Below are 23581 nucleotides of genomic sequence, written 5' to 3' on the forward strand. Positions count from 1 at the left end.
CTTATAAGCATCTTGATGCATTCAGAAAACATCTATATTCATCTGACACATCTCCTTCTACTGAATGACAGCCCCATAATGGCACCCCACAGTTCTTGCTTGATGGCAGTGACTCACAACCTGATCTGCTCCGTTTCTTCTAACATCATGGCTATTGTTGATGGCACTGAAGTGAGTGCTTTAATTGACTGTGGCTCTTTTGTCTCCATTGTGAGCGAAGATCTTTTCAAAACTCTTATCAAGCCTTGAATAAAAGGCAGCATGATGACCACCTCCTTTGTGCCAGCTCGATCAGTAATGGATAGCACGTGGACATCTCAGGCAAGTTAACCATTGGAATTAGACTTAGTAAGCAGGTATGGCAGCAGGGATTTGAAGTTCTCAGAGTTGCGGACCAATCAGTCATGTTAGGTTCGAATTTTAGGGAAAAACACCATTCCCCCTTGATCTCAGAAACAAAGCACTGTGACTGTGAGACATGGAAATTCCCCAGTTGCCCAAGGGACATGATGTGGCTGTCTGTTGTAATGTGTCAGTACTTGTAACCACTGAGGTTTCAGCTATGAAAGAATCCTCATCACAGCTACACCTGCTTCTTTAGTACCAAATGATTACTGCTGTGCTCTCATGCCAACCAGAGAACCTCAAAATGGTAAGACTCTTGTTTCGATTCTCAAAGAAGCCATATTATGCTTTTGGGGTTTTTCACTTTCCTTTAGTGTGTTATAGCATTGTTCTGGTGCATTCTTTTTTTTTTGGTGCACGTAAAACATCTGCACACTACAATGCCCAAAGTCCACACCAAAGAGAGCTACTCTCTTTGACAGAAAACTGCTCTTGAACTAACTGAAAGGCCTCATTTGTAGTCCATGTGCACAACAGAAATGAGGAGGAATGATTATTAAAATCAACAAAAAAGGATGCATTATTTAATTTTTTTATTGTACAAATTCCTTACTTTTCACTTTTTGCTAAGGTAACATTAATAACTTAAGAAAACGTTGGCACCACTTTTGCTAACTTTAACAAAGTTATCTGTGCTGTACTTACTGTAGCGTATGGTCCAGTGCAGTGCAGCCAATCATAATGTGATAATGTGTTACATGACCCGAGCAGATCTGGCAGGCTGAGCACATCTGGTACCTGGTAACTGTTTTTTCGTGTTGCTTTTTATGGATCTTAGATCTAAGAATAAAGAATATATGATGCAATTCCATCTGTACAGATAGATGAAACAAACCTTCTCAAGTCTATGGAATCTTTACTTTAGAAACATTCAGCAGTATTCAATTAAAACTCAGAGGACAGAGGTAGCATTGGTCTAATCATGGATCACGATCGCACTGCTGATGCCACACAAATTAAGCAGAGAGCCTACAGAGAACTAAAATACAGACTCAAGTTGAGAGCAGATGTCAATGAAGGAACCTATTGACCCTGTGCTGCACCAGTTGTGTTGAAGCACAAGGAAAATGACCATGAGAAACTCAATCAATGTGACAATCTAAGATTCCAACCCTCTTCCCAGAGTTGACGATGCACTGGATGCTCTGCCTGGTTTTCCTGGACCTTCCGCATGGCTGTTGGCAAGTTGACCTGGAAGAAAAACACAGTGAAAAAACTGCATTCAGCAGTCGCAGGCAGTGGACTTAATCACTGTTAAGTCACATATGCCAATGGGACTCATCAGTGCTAGCTTTATGCCAACGCTTAATGGAGTAATACTTTGTGCCCTCCCATGGAAAACCTGCCTAGTGTATTTTGATAATGTCCTCATTGGACAGCCACTCTTTCAGGGAATGTCTCTTGAACCTAGACTATAATCCTCTCCAGTTCATAGTAAAGTGACCCCAAGCTAAATCAATTCAAATGTCATCTTTCTAGAGATCAGGTTAAATTTTGGACATGTTCAAGACTGGCCTACTGCACACTCAGCAAAAGAAGTAAGAGCATTCCCAGGACTGCATTTATATTACCGCAACTTCAGGAATGTTGCTCAACACAGTGTTCTGCTACATACACTCACTGAGATGAATGAAATCTTCCAATGTCAAGATGCATTCACTAATCTGAATAATGCAGTCTGAAGCCCTCCAGTGGTTGCACTCCCTGATTTCATGTTGCCATTCTCCCTCAACACAGATTCTTCACACGCTATTTAGTGCTAGCTGGTGCTGTACTAGCTCAGAAACAGGGTCACCTGCAGAAAGTAACTGTATATGTCAGCCATATTTTCAAAAAAGCATAAAGAAAGTAAGTAAGTCAACCTACTATAGACAACTCTAGGCTCTTGTCTAGTCTGTCTCAACGTTTATCCCTCTGCTAACTTGAATGAGGATATAATCATCAAACTCTGATGGTGAAACAAGCCATCTTTTAGGGATTGTGATGCTCCAAAAAGAAATTATCCACAATGTTACAGTCACTTCTTTCATAATGTAACCTTACGGGAAAGAGTCTTTTTGGGTCAGTGTGCATCACCAGACAGACACCATTGCTGCAAGTGGCTGGCCACTATGTCAAATTGGCTTCAAACCATGGTGTTCTTCCTCTGGGCTTGTTTTCTTCACATTTACCTTTAAGTCTTCCTAGCTTCTGATGGGTTAGTTCTGTCACATTAGTGTTAGGAACAACAAGGAAGTGTAGAACAGTAAAGAGCTAAGAAAGTTATCCGTCTCCATCTCTCCTTCCTTGTCATCCAAGATGATCCAACCACCACATATTGGACCCATGCATTAGAGAAACAGATTCACGCAGAGAACATATATTTGTAGCATTCATATGCATGATATATACAAATGTTGCATATAAATCTGCTATTTTTGTGCGGAGCAATACGGCACTACTGGATTTAGAGCATGCTGGGCCTGTTTGATATACTGCAAATGAGAGTTGACCATTTTTGTCAGGTACAATGGCTAATATACAATTAAAATCAAAAAGCATTAAATGAGGAGTTACCAACAAGTGTGTACTAAATGCCAGTCATGCAGTCAAAGTGCCATCGGGAGGTGTTGGGTATAAATAATTATATAAGGAGTTCGGCTGGTCTAGACCTGCTATTTGAAAAAGTGTCCTGGAGATAACTTGCTGTTATGGACATTGGGTGCTATACAAATAAAATTAAATTGAATTGAATTGAGTGAAAATCCTAATACAAACACATTGTAGATAAGCTAAATCCTCCCAAGTGGGAAGAAACATGTTGCATGCAAAAATTGTTGTATAATATTCTTGATTTGAGATTAATGTAGATAGACCTGGGTCAGATACATAAATCTTGCTGTATTTGTTTCATAATTGGAGCTCCAGATATGATTGGGCATTGACCAAGCTGTGTATTACAGAAGAGTATGCTCATTTAACATTTTATTTATTCAGTTTTATCCAAATATATTGTTACCCATCTGTCACTTGGTTGGGTTAAAAAACAACAAAGCATAAAAGGTATTTTTGACCCAGGTCTGGTGGCAGGGAGGTGATGCTGAAATTGAACTGAGACAGGGAAGGAGACCAGACACAGGACACAAGACAGACTCTCTGGAAAACTAGCCACTGACAAGCAGCTCCTTCTTCCCTCTCATCACCCTGATAAACCCTCCGCTGCAGCCTGAACCACCCACCTCATCACAGGCTGGATGGACTGAACGAAGCCGACAGGTCTACTAGCGGCACTGATGTTTTTATCAGTGTGAACATAACAGGGATGTAGTGGAGCTAATGACACCTCTTTCTCACAACAAGTGACCAGGGAAGTACTGAAATAGGAGAGTGGGAACTCTGATTAATGAACTAATCATCCCAAGTTGTGTGTGTTAGTGAGTTGAGAGGGAACTACCTAAAGGAGGAAAGGAAAGGAACTGAAATTATTACTTTAGAGAGAGCAGGCGATCCTCTGTGGAGAGTGAGCTGAGTTGAGACGAACTTCGTTTCGTTATCCAGACCAAGTAGTTGTCATATAACGCCCATAGTTGGCGCACTGGAGTCAAAAATCTTGGCCCTCATCGTGTAAGTTTCTATTTTCTCGCTGCTATCAACACTTGTTTCTGGCATGTTCCCTCTGTCCCCCTGTCTTACTCTCTCCCCATCTGTCTCACTGATTGCTCTCCCTCTACGTGCCTCCCAGGCCTGCCTCTCCACCTCTCCCCTCTCGCTTCAGCCTTCTCTCACTTCTCTAATGAGAGTGTGTGTTACACAGGCATTCAGAAAACCTCCTCGGCTAATTACATGACAAGCATCTCGTTCTGGGACACTAATGAAGAGGAATAGCAAGCTGTAGACGCCACTGGAGTGGTGGTGGTGTGTGTGTGGTTGTGTGTGTGTGTGTGTGTGTTGTGGTTGTGGGGTCCAAGCTGCCACTGCCGTTTGGTGCTGTTGTTTGAGTAATGTGTGAGCTTGGGAGTATTCTGCGCCAGTCCAATTACTCAACCGGCAAATGTTGATCAGCATGCTCGTTCTTTCCCTCCCTCCTTGGTTGCTTGCTTTTTCCTTTCATCTTATTAAACTTCATTTTATTTGAAAAAAGATCATTGTGAGGACGTTGTATTGCCAAGGAACGTTAACTGAACAATCATTAAAGATGCTTTAAAGTTTGAAAAAGACGTATGATGTCCTGTGTGCTGCACTGGCTTATCGAAATGTGCGGAGTTAGTTCCAACTGCCAAATCAGTTGGTTGTGGGCAGGCCATAAATTCAACACAACCTCGACTGACAAAAGCTACAGTGTAAGCACACACGTAGCCTACAGATAAACCCACACACAGAGGAGACAGAAAAGAAAAGGAAGGGAGAGAGAGACCTAGGCAGAAATCCAACGACTCAGCATGTGTTTTGGAGGAACTCATTCTGTCAAGAGGCACACTCGGACAGAAGATCGCTGTCCCGTACCATCCCTTGTGAAACGCTTGAGAAACACAAACCATCTGGAGGCTATAGTGCACACTTTCGACCCATCAAATATTGAGGATGTTTGTCTGATTTACAGGGCCTATTTAGGACTGTTTGGACAACTTGGCTGAGGGATTGGTGCTTTAATTAAAGATAATATCAAGAGCTAATATTGCCCCCAAGACCTTTGCCTCACAGTCAACAGTGCAACAAAGTCACAGTTCTGTGGGTGAGGGTGAGAGTCTTAACCACAAACACTTCTAAATGGATCTAGTCAGGCCTGATACAAAGGCTTCTCCATGTTCTTTATATCACTGAGGTTACTGCCCCATATTCCCCCACTTTCTCTCTGTCGATGCCAATAGCAACGCAGGCTTTTTCAGGCCCAAGCCCACCGCGGTGATGGCATATTGATACTGTCATAAAATATTACATCCTCACTTTATTCATTAGAACTGGGCTTTAATCTAAAAATATCATGGGCAGGGAATAAAACAGAGTTTTCAGCGGCAGAAAGATTAGGCCTGTGCTTCTCTCACTGAGCACCACAGCTCGGAAACACTGAGGCCCAAAATAGATGTTCTTCTCATAAAGGGCTCCTTCTTTGTAGTCGGCATACAGCAACAACATCTGCAGGGCAGTTTCTATGGGGGGAACAGATTCGGGCAGGCTATCAAAGAGAGGCGATCTCCTGTGAGAAGTGGTGGGCGGAGGACTTCCATATTCTCTTACTCTTTCTTTTTTTTGCTCCTTCCCTCTATCTTTCGCTTCCAAAAATCTGTAGCAATCAGGACGATGCTAATAAAAGACCATTAATATCACCTGTCAGTGCTATCTTTGGAAGATCCAAAATGAGAAAATTAGACAAAAGGATTCACAGTCTGGGCTGCTCACCAAAGACGCAGGGAACCAGTGGAGGACAGACAGCAGTATGGTTTGGTGTGCTGGTTTAAATAAAGCATTGGGATGACAGAAACCCACCAATGTCCCAATATAATGACAACACAAGGGCTACAGGACATCCACAAAACTTTTTATTTTTTGGTTTTATTAGCCGAAACAGTATGTTTCAAAGCGTGGTTTGCTCCTTTTGCCCAAATGTAAAACAAATATCTTCAAAATTATTTATCATTTTTCTTAGAGATGTTCCAGTAACCCCAAATGAGGTTTGAATTCAGCAGAGTACTGTATGGTGGGATCGTCACTTCTGAACAGATGGTACGGATAAGAACATGACCCCTTACGTGACTCCAGATACTGTATCTTTCAAGGTAGAGAATGAACCTGTCACGAAAACCTTCTGTCACGTTTCAGGGTTTAAGTTATATGGTCAACATGTTTATCTCCTGGTGGTTGAAGGTGAGGATGATTGTGGATTCTGTCAAAAAACAGTATGGAAGATCATCTATTCAAGCATTATATTAAAGGTTTCAGATATTCCGGTAGACATTGCCCCAGATCAGTTAAATTCACAGCTGATGTAGATGCAAGAACACTTTAAGATTTTAGGTCCATAAACCCCTGCAGGTCTTTTGACTGATGGCTTTTACTGGCGGTGACGGCAAGGCGTTCACTATCTGTTTAATGCGAAACATGAGCACAGCCAACACATAGATGGAGGCTCTGATCGGAAAAAGGCGGCACCGTAATGGGGGGGTGAAAAGCAAGGGGGCAACACGATGATAGTGGCTTCATGCGGAGCAGAAGTGTATCGAGGGCCTCGCCTTTGAACTGGTGAGCCAGCTAATTGAAACAGCATTGCCCGGGCATCGGCTGAAGATCTGGATCGCATTCATCCCCACTTTTATTCAATTTGGTCTCATCACAGGGGCGCGTCCTGTGCTTTTCTCTCCACATGGCTATAAGTCATACCCTCGCCTTTTGCCCTCGACGTGTTGCCCATCTGTGTCCCCTGGGGGCCCTGAGGCGCTGAGGCCCACAGAAAGCAGGGGGATTCAGACGAGGTCTTGAGAAAATGCAGGCTCCCTGCCACTGAGCCCCTTATGGTACTTCTTCACGCCTCTCACCTTGGACTTGACCCCACCCCTCAGCTTCTCACTCACACACATACACACATACACACACACACACACCTCCTTACCCAAAGACTTTTAAGATTTACTGTTAAGAGCAGTGGCTGTCAGGAAGTTTGAACCGTGCACTTTCTAATTCAAACAAATGCTGCACTGGGGTCAGGGAATTATCATGGAGTCACAAGGTGTTTCAGATGACTCGCAAGTGTTGAGTGTTAAGCTGATAGAAAGAGAGAGTGAGAGAGAGAAAGAGAGAGACATAAGAAGAGAGAGACTGCACTCTATGCTGCTAGGTAGCAATGCAGCGGAAAGCTTGTGACCTTGCAGCGTGGAAATAAATAAATGAATAAAGCGATAAATAAGCAAATAGATAAAACTTCTCACTCTTACCTGGTTATCACTAACCTCTATCAGAGCAGGTGGATGTAGATATTGTGTTGTACTGGGAAAACTTCTCATTTCGCAGAAGACTGGTCAACGTTTCTGTCATAGCTTTAATCAGCGTCCCACATGCATTGGCTGTTGGTTGGGCTTAGGAGGTACGAGGTGGAGAATGATATGATAGTCAGTGATGTACAGTAAATAAATATTCAAGAGGCAGATGCTTCTCAGGTGCATTCTGGCAAGACCACAAACAAATTGATTTGACAGCGACAGTTCTTCAAATGGTTCGCTTTAGCCTTGTTTGATGCCAGATTTCAAAGGTTCACCATGCAGGGCAATACAAGTGTATGGCAGGAGATATTTACCATTAAAATATATTAGGGTTTGAAAATGAAACGGATTAACACAAATATGTGTTTTAAACAAACCTTTACCTGATGTGACACACATACACACACAGATGTTGTTGTTTTTTTCCTTTTTTTTTTCTCAGATGACAGCATCACAGGAAGATCAGCCATTGTCATTATTACACCGCCTCTCTCCATGTGATGTTTTCCTGCCCCTTTCCTGCTATTTTCCCCTGTAAGACTTTTGGCTTTCTGTGAGAGGAAAACAAACAAATCAATAAACAAACTCCATTCAAATTCAGCTTAATGTAAAACAGCCCCTTTTATTATAAACATCACCCAAAAACGAGGAGATAATATAGATCTGGGTTGTTGGAAGGAATTAGTCTAAAATGACACATCAGTTGTCTCCATATGGACTTCATTGTTTAGTTTCCCTGCAATGCAATAAAAAAAACTTCCCAGCTGACTTCATATTAGATAAATATAGGCTCCTTCTCCCACGGGATTTTGGAATATTACAGTAAAGAGGAATATCACAGGGGTGTTACACTGGAAAACTTGGGTAATCCATTATTGACCATCACAGGCTCTCTGCAAGTTCACACCTGCACCGTGGCTGCATGTGAAGTCGAAAGACTAACATACAAAGGAAAAGAGAATTTGGAGACGATCACCGTATGATTGAGGGAGGGACTAAAAGTGTGCATAATATTCCTTCCTCTGTGGGACTCGCTGCGAGCAGGTACAGCATCTCTGCAGTCCACCGCTCAGCTGTCACACTCAACTGCCCAGCGCTTCCAGTTCATAGGAAACTTCTCACACCGCAGTCGGTAAGTGCAAAGTTTTATTCTACCAAAATTAACTGCAAGTCAACCTATAGGATGAGAGGACGTGTGGTATCACCGGTGCTCGGCGGTCCTTTAATGGAGCAGGGTGAAAGTGTTGGCTTTAAAGTTTCTGTTTTTTCCCGTCAGGAATGCTCATAAAGCGTGCAGCGCGCTTTTTTTTAAAAGCTGATATGCGACTGCTTCATCTCCGCTGATTTTTGCGACCTTACCGCAGCGTTCAAAACGCTATTAAAAAACAAAGTAAAGTTGCATGCACATTTTTACCCCTTTTAAAAATGAACTTTACCTCAATTTTTATTTAATTTTTGTCACTTGAAAAAAGCTTGAATCTGCCTTCAGATAGAGCACTAGTCAAAATACACAATATATAGTAGGATCTATTTTTATAACAAAATGCTTAATTAGAGCTATATGAATACTTTGCTCTTAATTTCTTTTTTTCCCCATCAAATGAATGACATTTAAAGTAAAAGCCTAAAGGTAGTGCATGCATTTGAATGACAGAGCTGATTTGCACATTATTCACTTTGTGTATGGGTAATTTTTTTCTGAAACAAGAGCATCTGAATCTTTTTGAGCTGGTGAACATCTGCAAGCATTGAGCACTGGCGCATCTTCCCTCAGTCTGTCAGCAGCTGCCACAAACTAGATATGCCAAATTGCTTAACATATGAATGTGAGGAGGATGGGACCTGCCACTGCCCATATACACCATTCCTTCTCTAATGTAATCATTCAGCTCAGTTTGCAGTCTCTTTTGTTGATGCTGCTTCAAGTAAACAATGTTAAGTGATAGGCAAAGTGTTGGAGGGGAGGAAGGAGAGGAAGAGGAAGGAGGAGGAGGAGGAGAAAGAGGAGGAGGAAGAGGTGAGGCAGAGGAGAGGAGGAGGCAGTTTTTTTACGCAAGGAGAAGGGAGTGATAGAGTGAGAGAGAGAAGTGATGGAAATATTAGGTTGACAAGACTCTGGATGGATGGATTTTCTTCAGCTGAAATCCTTCTTTTTTTCCACATAAAAATCAGCAGAGTGTACTTAAAAAGAAATACATCAGAACACTCCTGTAAGCCAGTTAACCTAAATCACACAAAGACTGAATGCAATGACATGATATTGTGTTTGCCCCAAGCCACAGTTTTCACCCCTTCTAAACTGTGCTGATGTTGCAGATTATTGAAATCCAGCTCAAATTTCTCACTCTGTCCCCTCTTTCTCTTTTTTAAACCCCCTTTTCCCTCCCTCCCTCTCTCTCCCCTCTCCCACACACCTACACGTACACCCACAAATACACACAATATACACCACACACTTGCACACAGTGTAAACAGCGCGTGATAGATAGGTCGCTCCACCCAGCCTCGTCTTTTTCTGTGTTGATCCCTTCAGCAGGCCCTGCTTCTCCTGTCCACAGCCTCCGTGATGAGTTACTACATGGATCCAGTTTCTTCCTACCCGGCCCTTCACCCCTGTGACCGTCTGGGCGCAATGGTAAGACCTCCCTTGTAAATTACCTCTGTGTTAAGGTCTTGTCTCAGCTACATGCCACACAGCCGGCCAGGAGTGTCAGGGAATGAGTTTGTGTGTGTTAGCCTCTCAGCCACATGGCAGTGCAGGAATGTGTGCAGGAGGTGCATGTAAGCGGTGTGCTCGTTTGTGTACTAGCAACTCTGGATCCCATCACCTCACAGGAACACACTCTATCTGAACACTTTTCCTGCTGAGTTTAATGTGCCAGAGTTGCACTAATATCGCCTGTATCTGTACATGCTGTTCTTCGTGATTTCGTCAAAAGTTAGGAAACAGAGCTGTTGAACAAGATGATTTTCTACAAGGCTGTGAAATCGCCCTTGTGAACTCCTCTGTGTTGCACAACCACCCTGCGCCAAAAAGACTTCTCTTTAGCAAGTAATATTGTAAATATTGAGACCTGTAGGCCCCCAACCTTGCCACTAACCAATCAAATTGGAGTCAGACCATCCCTACAGAATAACACTTTTCTCAGCACCCGCACAGTGCTTTGCAGCAGTCTGTTTGCAAGAACACCAAGGCTCTTAACGCTTTCCAAATGAGAGAGCTGAATACAGAGTCAGAGACATTGGTAGCTGGGAACATTGGGATTCCTGTCAGATGAGCATTTGAAGGGTGAAGGCCAAGGAGCGGCAAAATAAATGCCTCGATTTGTATGCAGAGCGCCGGCACATTAGGATAAGAGACTGAGGTTATATGCAAATGGCAACCCCACCCAGGCCTGATAGAAAACATAGAAGGATACAGCTCCCTGGGTCCTAATTGGCTCAGGTGGTGGGGCTTGCCTTTGAAATTGAGACTACTGTATACCAGGGCAGACTTGGTCAAAAGGTGGACCTGGGTCACCTCGGTGGCTCTATTGCCTAGAATTTACATAAATTATCAGCAAAAAGGAGCAGGGCCTGATGTGTTTTATCTTTTGTGTTTACATGTATGCAGAGAACAGTCGGGGGGAAAAATCTAGGCTTCCAAGCAGCCGGTAGCAATTAAAAAGAAAAAGAAAAAATTAAAAAAAGAGGCCACCTGCACCTGCAATGGTGATCTTAGTTTATCCGGAGATTATCCAACACAGGAGTACAACATACGCAACACATTTGTAGCAGAGTGTTGGTTTAGAATTGTTTACACTCAACCTTCTGATTTAGTTTTTTTCACAAAAATAGTTCTAATGACAAATATAAACATCTTAGTACCCCGCATAGTTATGCAGTTAGTTATGCAGTATAGTGCAGAGAGGCATGCAGCAAGTGACTTGGGCTGTGTCTGAAATCAGTCCCTCAATCATTTCCCAGTATGTAACAGACAGTAGTTAACTCAAAAGTGAGCAGTAAATTGAGATTTCAGACATTTATGAATTAGCATAATTTACTGACACAATATTGGGTTAACTTGACCCAATATCAATGAGACGATTACCCACTGTGGGTGTTATTTTTATATTATTGGGTTACTGGGTCAAAACAACTCTCTGTTGGCTGATTTTCCACCCACTGGTACTGGGTTAAATCAACCCAATATTGCACTGGTGCTCAACTGAGAACCAGACTGGGTACATTTGAACCCCACTGTTTTACAGTATTATGACTGTCAATAAAATGTTGAAGGGTGAATATAGTGCACTATATGCTAAATGGGGAGTGATTATGGCAAATATTTAAATTCATCAGTAGTATCAAATTCATTGTAGGAAGTCACAAATGACGAGTGAGCCAACATGCATGAACTGCAGCCTGTAATTATTGTTATCAATTATATCTGCTTTTTTTGTTTAACATGTTTTTAATTACACCTGTCTGCTAACTGTAGACACTGCAATTCCTTAAAAGAACCACTTGGGGGCAGATACAGAAACGTGACGAAACGAATGAATGAACAAATGAATAAATAAGCTATATACACACTGCATGGGAACAGGAATATTTGTAACCTGGAAATGTCTGTCGTTTTAGAAAATGACTAGTATTAAAAGTACTGTAGGTTTTATGTGCCCAGATTGAAAAACTAGTTTAAAATATATGTACCTCTCTATGTGTTCAGTAACGTCAGAGGTTCAGCAAACTAGCAAATCTATGATTGCACTCAAATCTCAATATAGGCTTAAGTTTTAGACTGGAGGCACAACATCAAATACACAAACCTGTTTATAGTATAAATACTCATATCGGTCAGATATGGGATCATTTGAACTTGGAAGGCTGGCTTAGCACACAGTCAGTGTGCCAGTTCAGACCTCACAGAAGTGAAATATACTGCCTGCTAGTCTTTTTTTATTCAAGATGGTGTCGCTGAATGTTGAATTTTAATGTATTTATGACATGTACCTGTACAGTACAGTATTTATTTCAAGCTTGTCGTTAGCTGTTCTTGTTCATTTTCCAAACTGACCTTTGCATTGATAGTCTACATTTGAACTGATCAAATAGTATATTATGGTGTGCATCACATCTCCGCTGTTATCTATGTCAGTCTATCTGTCTAATCCATAAATAATCCATGTGGCTCCATCCATGCCTATCTAACTTTTCCCCCTTGCTGACTGGACTGATAGGAGAAGGCAGCGTCCCACACAAACCTCCAAAAGACCTCGTAAACTGCCCTCCCTGATCCTCCGACCATGTTTGCCATTCATAAAGCTGCCCGACGGCTACTGATAAATGCTGCTGTGCTTAAACAGGGGGTGCTTATCAGATCAGCAGTCACTCTGTCAGTTACATATATGACCTATAACATCCCTCTTATTGGAGGCAATATTGGCAGGACTAGCTTTCTTTTAGTCTCCTTTTACATGTTAGTATGAAATGCTCATTTCTTGCTCATTAACGTCTCAGATGAAAAGCAGACAACATCATGTGTACAGAAATACATTAGAAACACTGTCAATATTCACAATTGTATTATTAAAACATATTTTATAACTCTCATTTAACATGACAAGTTAAATAGAGCAAATCTAGTCAGACACACTATTGTGAGAAAAAGCTCAATCCCCTGTTCACATCACTTTCAAACAGAAATGTCCAACAATATCTATTGAGTTTTTTGTTTGTTGTCAAAAGAAGGTTTTCATATGCTAAAAATGGCTAAGTGGCTATCTTCTTCCTTACTATCTCTTGTATCCACATAGAATTCCATATCTCTCCTGGCTCCCCTGTCAAGTGCTGACTTTAGACTTCCCCTTGGTGCAACCTCTTATGTGAACATTTCTGTGATAAGTGGGATAAAACAACACAGCGAAGATAAACTGAATGAGTCAAATTTAGCTGCAAGGGTTATCTGTGCGGGAAAACAATGAAAAAATTGTTTTCAAAATCCAAGGTTGCGCTGTCGGCCAAAGCCACTGGATAGTTTGATCAGTTGTTTCCAGCTTAATCTTTCACTACATCCCCAGGCACAAAAATAAACGTTTTTTCATGGGTTAACAGATATAATTCTGGCTAAACTTATTTGTTTCACGAAAACACACATTGATTTGTTTTCAGAACAGTAAAACACTGACAAGTTGCACTGCCCCTGCAATGGTTTAAGTATGATTTTGTGTTGGAATTCAAACTATTTCAGCTATTGAAATAGTTGATTGGAAACTAATTCGATCCAAACTAAAATGTTTTATTCTATACTAGTTGAGCTGGATCATCATAACCACTGTTAAGAAGACATTATCAGTTATTGTCAGATGCAGAAACTGAGTCCTTTAGAAACCCTGTTGATAGATTTTAGCTCATTGTCTGCTCAAAGTTTTTTATTGAGCTAAGTGATTTGTATAATGTAATAATATAATGGATCCCCATTCCTGGCTTACGGGTTTTTTTTTTACATTTAGTTTCAGATATTAGTTTCACATGTATGAGGTGGTTGAAAATTGCTCTTCAGCAGCACACCTAAGTGTACAGGAATAAATCAATACAGTCATCATCTATTCCATGTTGCTCAGTTCATTTTGGCTAACCTATACAGTGTGTTGTTTGTCTCCAGAGGCAGAGTGGAGGGGTGGCAGTGGGGCCTCACACCCAGTTCCCAGGTGTGGTTCACCCTCAGCAGCAGTACTATCCATCACAGCCCCTTTACATCCAGGATATAACCCTGCAGGAGGTACCCAATGGACATGACATGTGCCCTACAGGTAAGAACTAAACACAGACAGTCTGACCTCAAACACAGTATGTGCTAGTGGAAGAAGAGGCAAAATGCATTCAGTCATGGTCAGTAGTATAATATACTGTGTTTGTTAGATCCATAACTTAACAATATTGGTATTTGAATTTCTAAGTTAACCCTTTATCATTAAATAATTTCCTATTGTGCCAAATAGATATCTGTTAGCAACTTTGATGCAGCTCGTGCTACCACCATAGTTTAACCTACACACTTGCAAAGGGAGGGTGTGGCAAGGGGGGTGTAATCTGCAACTACACCCCTAGATGTCACTACATCCTACACACTGGTCATTTATTCTATAAAAATAAAAGAACACACAAGTTACCTTCTTTTGTACTGTACATGCTTCATAATGATCAAATCAATCCAACAGTCAGTAGTTCACTATGAATAAACAACTTAGAGCGAACAAAAGACTTTGTGTTAACCGGAATGCTAAATGGACAATCAGTCACACTTGAGCATTCATGTTTGTGATCTTGACACACACATTTAAACTCCCTTACTTATTTTTTTTTAGACACAGACACACACACAGTTTCGATTTGGCCTGTTGGGATGTTGGTGATGTTGACCCTGAGGCCAATGCCTTTACCAGATACCCCCTATGTCTCTGTCTCTCTCTTACTCTCCGTCTCTTTTCTTCTGGGGACAACCAAATGCCCTGCATTTCTGTGCTTCCAGTCCTCTCTTTCTGTTTTTTTTTCTGTAATTTTTTTCGAATGAGTTATATTTTAAACTGGAACATTCCTTCCAGTGCATTTGCCTGTGTTTGACTCTGGCCTCTTCTCGTCTTCAAAAGTGATTGATGCCGGTGGACTGGGACGCACGCCACGGGAGTAGGGTAGGGGTGCTGGGGGGCACAAGCGTTCTTCCGTCACCTCCCTGAGCTGGATGCAGGGGGCAAGACAGGGGGCCAAAGGGCGGCCATCTTTTTCCCAAGCCTCTGGTTTGGTCTCTGGAGAGGTGGAGGGGGGCTGAGTGTGCATATGTGTGTGTGTGTATGAGGGAGTCAGGATTTGATGGGATTTGCTGATGTTTGTTGCCAGAGACACACTCCTTTGGAGCCCTCACTTCATTGCTCCCAGCGCTAAACCGTTGACATAAACATTGCTGAGTGGAAAAAAATGACCGAGCGTTGACCTTTTTTTTTCTCATCCTTCTCCTAAATCCTACACTATGCAGAGCATTCGAGCCACCTGGAGATGTTGTTAGTCATTTAGCTCTTGCTGGTGGTGTCATATAGAGTTGCTGAAGTTTTTGTGCTATCAGCATTTGGTGTTATGAGTCTCTGCTAACCTCAAAAGTAGCTAAATAACCTCTGATACAGTCTCCAGCCCCAGCAGCCGTTGCTTTGACTCATTTCTCTCAAACTGAAAACATGGTCTCCCCTTGAATATTTTGCACTTGCTATTTCAAAACCCTCATATTCAATTTGTATATAATTACAAGTGAAGGTACAGCCAATTTCCTATTCCTGCTGCTGTATATGTGATTTAGCACTTTAGATTTCTACTTTGAAGGTACATGTGCATACCATTCATTTTTTACCACTGAGCTTGTGCTAGTTTTTAATTATGACTATGTTTTTGCTCATCAACATTGAAAGTATTTTATCCAGGAACCAGGAAACATATTAGTCAATCAATTAAAGATTCTGTTTGATTCAGATGTGTCAAAAGTAAAACATCACCAGCAACAGTACATACGTACAAACGTGTAAATACAAACTCATTCTAGATTTTCTGGCCACAATGATATAAATTCATATGTATGCTTTCATTCGTGTATAATAACCTTGAAATAAGAATTGTTGTATATTTATCTACAGACGGAGTGGTCCTCTCTATGGACCTGCTCCCTCTGCCATTACATACATGTTACTTCAGTAGCTGAGAATGGACAGTTTAATGACTACCGTAGTTTCTCCTATACACTTGCAACATAAGGGTGAGGAGAGGGTATTGTAATCTGCAACTACAGCACTAAATACCACTAAATCCTACACTACTCCTTTAAGTTGAACGTTAAGTTAGCAAACTGTTGTTTATTTACATGGCCAGTCATTTGGAGCTATGTTTCTGAATATTTGCTCTCTTTTAACTCCAAAGGGAAATATCTGGCTCTTTAGCTTCTCCAATATGTTCACAAAGTACTTGCTAACTGTGTGTATCTGCCATTTGGTTCTTAGCAGGTAGTGTGCAGTGGATCTTTAGAACTCTTTCACAATGGCTGTCAGTGAGAGTGAACTAAAATGGCAAAATTATGGGCCAGACAGCTAAAGAATGAGCTGACAAATTGCTGTAAAAATCTGTAAAGTCAAGGGGAGCTGCAAATTCAGGTAACAATTACCTGGCGGTTCATCAGTATGAGTGGCCCCTTTCACATTGTCATGTAATGTTATAACAATTATGATTATAGACATTTAAGTTCAAACTAGACTAAAATTTTAATTCTAAAAAGATAAAGCCTTTTCAAAATATTTTACTGGAACAATAGTTACAAGGTGATCACTGAATGAAAACAAAACCAGTTACCTTCTAAAGCACTGCAGGTATACGTCCTTTGTTAACAACATTCTTAACAATCTCATAAACTAAATCCACTGTCTTGGATATATGGGTTGATATGTTTTATTTAAGTTAACAAGCTCAAGTCACTTTTAGGAGAATGGATTGGGTGTTGTTAAAATGAAATGTGCTAGTGTGAGAAAGAAAGAGTAGAGAGCAGATGTGAGGTGGGGATGTTGGACGTTAAAGGACCATTGCATGTTTGGCCCAGAGCCCAATGTCACACACACTGCTTCCTGACAACAGCCATGCCATGGTGATGTTTACACTAACCCAGCTCTACTCTTCACTATCCAACACCCACACCACAGGGCCTGATGTAAACTCCCACTGTGAAAATTTACTGTGAGTGTGTGTGTGTGTGTGTGGGAAAAAAACAGAGTGAATGTGTGTTTCTGTGCGATCTCATCGAAATCCAGGCACAGATATCACACACCACCAACATCCTGCAGTGATGCGCACTCCACATATTCATTCATTAAATTCACACCCTGCACTCTGGTGTGTATTGTATTACTGCATCCTCCCATTCAGTAAAGCAGACACACACATGAACACATACACACACACACACATCCACTCCCAGGCACTCATGAGTTCACTGTACATTTAAACATGCCCTCCCATTTAGTACATGCAGACACAGCTGTGATCTGGCACTCAGGGACCATTGGCCTGTTTTATTTGATGTGATTTGACAGCTGGACAGTTGAAAGAGGAGGGGAACTGGGTGGAAAGCAAAGGAGAGTGGGCGGAATACAGTTTGAGGAGAGAGGACGGATAAAGAGAGGGATAAGTCACTGGACTGGGACTGGAGGGAGGAGAGGAGACAAGGGGAGGAGGATCTGAGATGTGGAGCCTTGAGGGGGGAGAGATGGGGGGCTTTCGCCTCTGATGAGGGGCACGTCCTCACGGGCGCAGGCCCATTTTTTATTTCTAAAAGTAAACAGGCAGCCTGCGGGGGTCTGGGGGGTTATGGGAAAGGAGGAAACAGTGATGCTAATCAGGCCGGCGCACACTTCCCCCTCCAACAATAAAACAAAACAAGAGTGGAAACACGGAAAAGCGACAGACAACTGTGGAGGAATGGGCTACACCGCTGCCATGGTCCTAGATTTGAACTGTATAGTTCTTAGGCAAGAGATGTTAGTCAATAAACAGAGGAAAGAGGCAATCTCTTACTACTGCACTGAACATTATTAAGTATTTTTAGAACTTTTTAGCATTTGAGTTTCCACATCAGACTTCTGAGAAGAGGTTGCATTGTAAGTAGAAATGTGGCATTTACAGTAGCCACTTATTTCTATATTATAACTCAAAGTACTGCTTTGATGAACTACAAGAAAAACTACAAGTTTCTGGTGATTTCTTCTTTTCCAAAGAAATACTATTGACCTTAAGGCATGTCTCAGTATTTATCCTAACTAAAAGCTACTGACCCCCCTCCTTCAAGACAGACCTTATTATTTTCCTTTGTTTGTATTTTTAAAGAGATTCTCTGCTCTAAAGCATCAGCCAAATACCAGATTTTTAAACTTCCCTTTCACAGAGTTCTATGAGTTTATTTCAAGGAAGTGTTACTGTGGTAAGTTCCTCTTGATAGCGCAGTGACTAATTATGGACCACTTCAGTTGGAGAACATACAGATCTGAAACGCACGCAATCACTGACGGGTGATGATGCAACAGATGCCAGCTCATCAGGAAAGGTGGTGCTTTAATGAATCCTAAGAGAGACCTCCCATTGTTTTAATGCTTATGCCATGAGTTTGGCAATATTCACAGACTGTTAACTACAATGAGTGTACACTGATAATGGTAAGAGTCAATACCTCTCACTGTGTCTTGTTATGTGCATTCATAGTGGAATCGAGACTATCCTATTGTAAGTTAGTCAATTCATCCCACTCAATGTAAAGCCTATTTATACAACAATTAACAAAATACAACAACCAGAAACTGTATTTTCACAGCCAGATCATTATCTTTCCAGTATGTACTGTTCTTTTGAGTGTTGACACTTACTGTAATGTACAATCTTTATTTATTCAATGAGAAATAAATTAAAACTGCAGACTGATGTATTTTCCCTTCAGCTTCAGGGGCTAGCGGAGCTTTATCTGAGAGCGCGGTGGTAACAGAAAGGAGGGAGGGCAAGACGAGAAGAGGGAGGTCTGGGAGGCAAAGAGGCTCAGAGGGGGGTGGGGATAATTGAATTATCTGCACAATGGAGTGATGGGGGGCACGTGGTGCCGCTAATGGAGGAAGAGATGTCCTTTTTAGCGAAGCTAATTGTTCAGAAAAGAGCTGAGCCTTTGTTCAGGGAGGCCCCGCTACTTTCCCAGTGCACTTACATGCACACAATTTAGCAGAGCGCACACACACACACACACACACACACACATGCACACACACACAGACACATACACTGGCTGATACACGTGCACACACATGCTCTCAGAAGAGATTTTGGAATGTGAGACACAAGAGAAAGATGAACACACACACACACACACACACACACACACACACACACACAGGGATACACCATTCCTGTCCCAACCCTCTGATCTCAGCTGGAGTGCATCCAGCCTGTGGCACCTTCAGACAGCATCCACCCCACAGATAGAGCTGAGACTAAGCTACTAGACAGAGGCCACGAGGACCCCACTGTTTTACTGTTATACTGTCTGCTCTCTCTCTCTCTCTCTCTCTCTCACTCTGTCTCTCTGTCTGTGTGTGCGTGTCCAACAGCCATCTGTATGTGTGCCCGAGTGTCTGTAAATGAGTGACTGATTGATTACATGCTAAATGCTCTCCATTCACACAACATACCGGACTTGTCAAGCCATATCCATTGTCTGCGATAAGCATTTCAGATTTTATGTTTGTAAATGTGAAAGAAAGCATAGTTTGAAATTTCAAGACTCTTGTCACTTGCTGCAAGATCACCGACATCAAAGACAAATATCACTTGACAGCTGTATGGATTGCTCCAAATCGAATAACCTTTCAGTTAACTCTGTGAAAAGTAGCAGGTGCAACGGTTACATCTAAGGATTATACACTGACAGACAACACAGATGTGCCAGTAAGAGACAGACAGCGAGCAGGAGAGAGAGAGCTGCTTCAGCTAGGGGTTCTATACTGCAACGCAAATGAGTGAAGCCGGCTAACTGTCAAAACCATGGCAACAGCATTTGCCAGGTGAAGAGCAGAGACACTGAAACCAAAACTTGTTTGATCTGGGACATGTGTCCTCAAGCGTACTGATACTGGCTGGTTGTTTCATGAGTGTAAGACAATTAACAATCCCTCTGTCTAAATAGGAAATTACACAGTTTCTTTCAACAATAGCTGTTTTTTTTAGTTGGTATTGTGCAAAACTTTGACACAAGCAGTTCCTAGAGTTGATATAGAGATCACTGTGAAGATAAACCAAATGTTTAGTATTTAACCGTTGCATTTTTTATGGGAATAATTTTCCTCATGTCAGTGTGCTGTTCATAAAAATGTGTTTGTCTTCAGGGTCATTGTACACCAGGCTGTCTAAGCAATAGAAATGGTCATTGCTCTGAGAAACAGATCAGTAACATACTGTTTTGAGATACAACAACAGAAATATATTTAGATGTTTCCTGGCAATGGGAATTTAAAACAACAATGCTTTTTGGCTTCACTTTGTCAGTTAACTGCTTGTTTATTGTATGTTTTGTACAATTTTACTTTAATAGTTCTGTTTATATTATATCAGCTTTAGTATGCATTCTGAAAATTATTGGTAAGAATACAATTAAAGCAGCAACAACAAACTAAAAAAAATCTGACATAAAGACAGGCAGAAGAAACCCCAAATTGAAACTGGCTACAGTGACGCCAGCCTAGATATTAGTCAGCAACACCATTAAACCCTAATGGCTGCCCTTAGGCATGAAAGGACCCGGGCTGTCCTTTTAAGAACAGATACGAGGGAGTTCATTAACAGAAAACAAAGAGGTCCAGTCAGAGAGAGTGAGAGACTGACTGAGATGAAGTGAGAGGTACTGTTCCCCCCTTCCATTCTTCTCCTCCATCACCCCCCCTTCCACTTTGCCCCTGGTGAGGCAGTTCCTCTCACCGCAGAACCCACCAGCACTCTTCCCAGACGAGGCTCCTATCAGGCCAATGAAACCTGATCCTGGGCTGCTAATGGAGCCGGTGAAGTACCACCGGTTTAAAAATCCATGTGTGATCAATATCCCTGGCTCCCCAGCCTCCATACACGCATAGATATAGCACATGCAGAAGTATCATATTGAAGTCCATCATAGTTGCGCCATATGACTCACTCTAACAAGGTTGCTTATGATGAGACTTCTTATACTGTTTCTTTTTAGAACGGAAAATACCTGAATCCATACTGTCTCTTCAGTGTTTCTTGCTTGAGCTCAATTTTCGCACTTTTGTTAAAAGCAGTAGGTTCCAGTGGAACTTGTGTGAGAATCACTATTATAATCAGTTATTACTGTTTCTGTTGCCATGGGAGGTGTTCCCTAATGGCAGTGGTTTGCTCAGAGTGGAGCCTTACTGTAGCTAAAAAGCCCTGTCATTCTCTGCTCTTTGTTCTTTTCCAGTGGCAGAACAAAATCTTGATTCAATTTCCAGTAAGGCATGGTCATTGTTTCTGATTACTGTAGATAAGAAAACACAAAGGACAAAAAAAGCAATGCAAACTGAGAATTAGAACAGGCGGTTTGTCCTGTTCAAACTGAATTTCCATTGACGGTCCCAGTGAAAGGAGACTCAGTTTGATTGATTTTAATGTGCACTGTTTATGTACTTCATTTTCATTTGTATATACAATACCATACCTATCTGCAAAGATGTACCTCCTCACTAATACCCATTGCAGCTGTGTAAAAAAAAGAAAAGAAAAAAAGACACGGTTGGTTTTTATTGATCAGCACAAGGTGAACAGGAAATACTCTGAGGTGTTTATGAGGGTGAGTTACAAGTTATGAGGAAGCCTAGACCTGCAGAATATAGGACACAGACGGTCACTGACTCTCCTCAACAGACTGTTGTCGAAGTCACACATAAACTACACTGAAACTATTTTAAGATCTAAAACATCTCCAAAGACAGATTGCTCATGTACCACAATGCTGTTCTGAAAATATCCCCATATGGGCTGCCAGTGTGTGAAATATACTGTACTGTATAAAGTACTCCATGCTGTTTGTCTCCCATTTAAGATGGCTGTAACATTCCAGGACATGTTTTTTTTTTTTTTTTGGCATGAAGACAGTATGATGGGAATTGTTGAACGAACTGTTTGCTGTCATACTGAGGTAGTAATGGGGTTAAGCATTTACAGTTCTTTCTCAGGCTCTCTGTCACATCTCCAGAGTGTTTCTCATCGCTGTAAAAACGCCAGTAATGTGCGGGAACATGTAGACTCCTAACAGCGTACGATGACGCGAAGGGGGTCTTGGTTCTCACAGAGACACGGGGGAGGTGGTAGTAGTGTGTGTGTGTGAGTGTTTGTAGGGAGGAGGGGGGCATTGTAATTGAATGTGAACAACCTGGCAAAGTCCAGCCCTAAACAACCGCCCTTCCAGCTGTCGTCGCACTCCTGCTCGGCGCGATGCAAGCCCATAGCCCAGATTGAATAGAGAAGAAGAAGTGAGTGTGGTTGATGAGTAGTAAGAATAGAACGAGAAAGAGGAGTGTTGTGTACATGTAGCCGAAAGGGAGAGAGGGAAAACGAGAAAAGATAAGTAGAGGATGAGGAAGAAACTGAATTTGTGTGGGTGTGGAGGACCAGGTAAATCCAAATCGGCCAGTAAATTGACCGGGGGCTGCCAAGAGGAAAGAAGACCCCCCCCCCCTCTATATATATCTAGTGTGTTTTTTTTATTTTTGGAGCTGTTAGAGATAAAGAAGGGACGCTGGCGTTACTGAGGCCATCTGATCTGAGATCATGACGGCAGCTGTCGATATGAAACCGACGTTAACAATCATAAAGGCTGAAAAGATTGACGGTGAGTAATACAACTCTTCTGTGACAGCTAACACGGGACTAACGTTACTCCTAAATGTTTCCTTGTAACGTAACCAGCTGGTGGCGGATTGCGTTGACGTCCACCTCACTGATGATTCTCGGTAATTACATGCGCTGAGAGGGACATAACGTCCTGAACGTATTTTCAGTGTGAAGACGATTGGTTGGTGTGTTGCTCAAGATTGGACAACACGCAACACTTAAAAATGCACTCACGCCAGGGGCTGTGCAGTCATGCCACAGCCTATAAGATAACCAGTGTGTGTTACTTAATTTGATGGAATGAATCAGGCTCTGACTGCTGTGACTTTTTGGAATTTACATTATGATGTTGTTTGTAAAAAACATGGGCCTGTGTGATAAAGTTATTCTCACGTTTGTTGAAGTCGATCCCAAAAGTGGACTTAATGTAGGCTACATTAATTGTTACACAACACAGCACGTAACAAATATCATCATAGGAGCAATTGTTGTGACATTCCCAGTGTTTTATCATTCCATGTAGCTGACGTACTCTGTGACACACTGTGTGTTTTAAACTGATTGCTTTCTCGGGTTAAACTTTTACATGTATGCTTTTGTTTTAGTTGTGTGTTCCTCGAATTGACTGTTGATACATGCTTTGTAGTTTTGGTGTACAAGTGGTATCCCTCTCTTTCATTCCGCTTTGATCTCACTGGGGATCTGTCTCCATCTCCTCTCTCTCTCTCATCTAAGTACCCATCTCTGACCCTGTAGCCAGTGCCACACTGGGAGAGCCAGGGCATTCTGCCCAGCCAGCATGG

At 41.8% G+C, this 23581-nt stretch overlaps 1 protein-coding gene across 6 annotated transcripts in view; it reads left to right on the plus strand.

The window, feature by feature from the left end:
* The first annotated feature begins 8404 nt into the window (after window positions 1-8404).
* Window positions 8405-23581, plus strand: part of ets1 (v-ets avian erythroblastosis virus E26 oncogene homolog 1) — a 37851-nt gene continuing 22674 nt past the window's right edge. For 3 of the 6 annotated variants that reach the window (XM_035679948.1, XM_035679949.1, XM_035679951.1), the window contains exon 1: window positions 22634-22776. In XM_035679948.1, coding sequence (XP_035535841.1) covers window positions 22716-22776 — 61 coding nt within the window. In that variant the 5' untranslated portion in view covers window positions 22634-22715. Of the gene's footprint in view, window positions 8488-9821; window positions 9991-14001; window positions 14150-22633; window positions 22777-23581 lie in introns of those variants that run through there. The other 3 variants (XM_035679947.1, XM_035679950.1, XM_035679946.1) reach the window with 3 other exon arrangements.

Source organism: Morone saxatilis, unplaced genomic scaffold (assembly GCF_004916995.1).
Source record: "Morone saxatilis isolate NCDOM2014 unplaced genomic scaffold, NCSU_SB_2.0 Contig8, whole genome shotgun sequence".
Classification (NCBI taxonomy): domain Eukaryota; kingdom Metazoa; phylum Chordata; class Actinopteri; family Moronidae; genus Morone; species Morone saxatilis.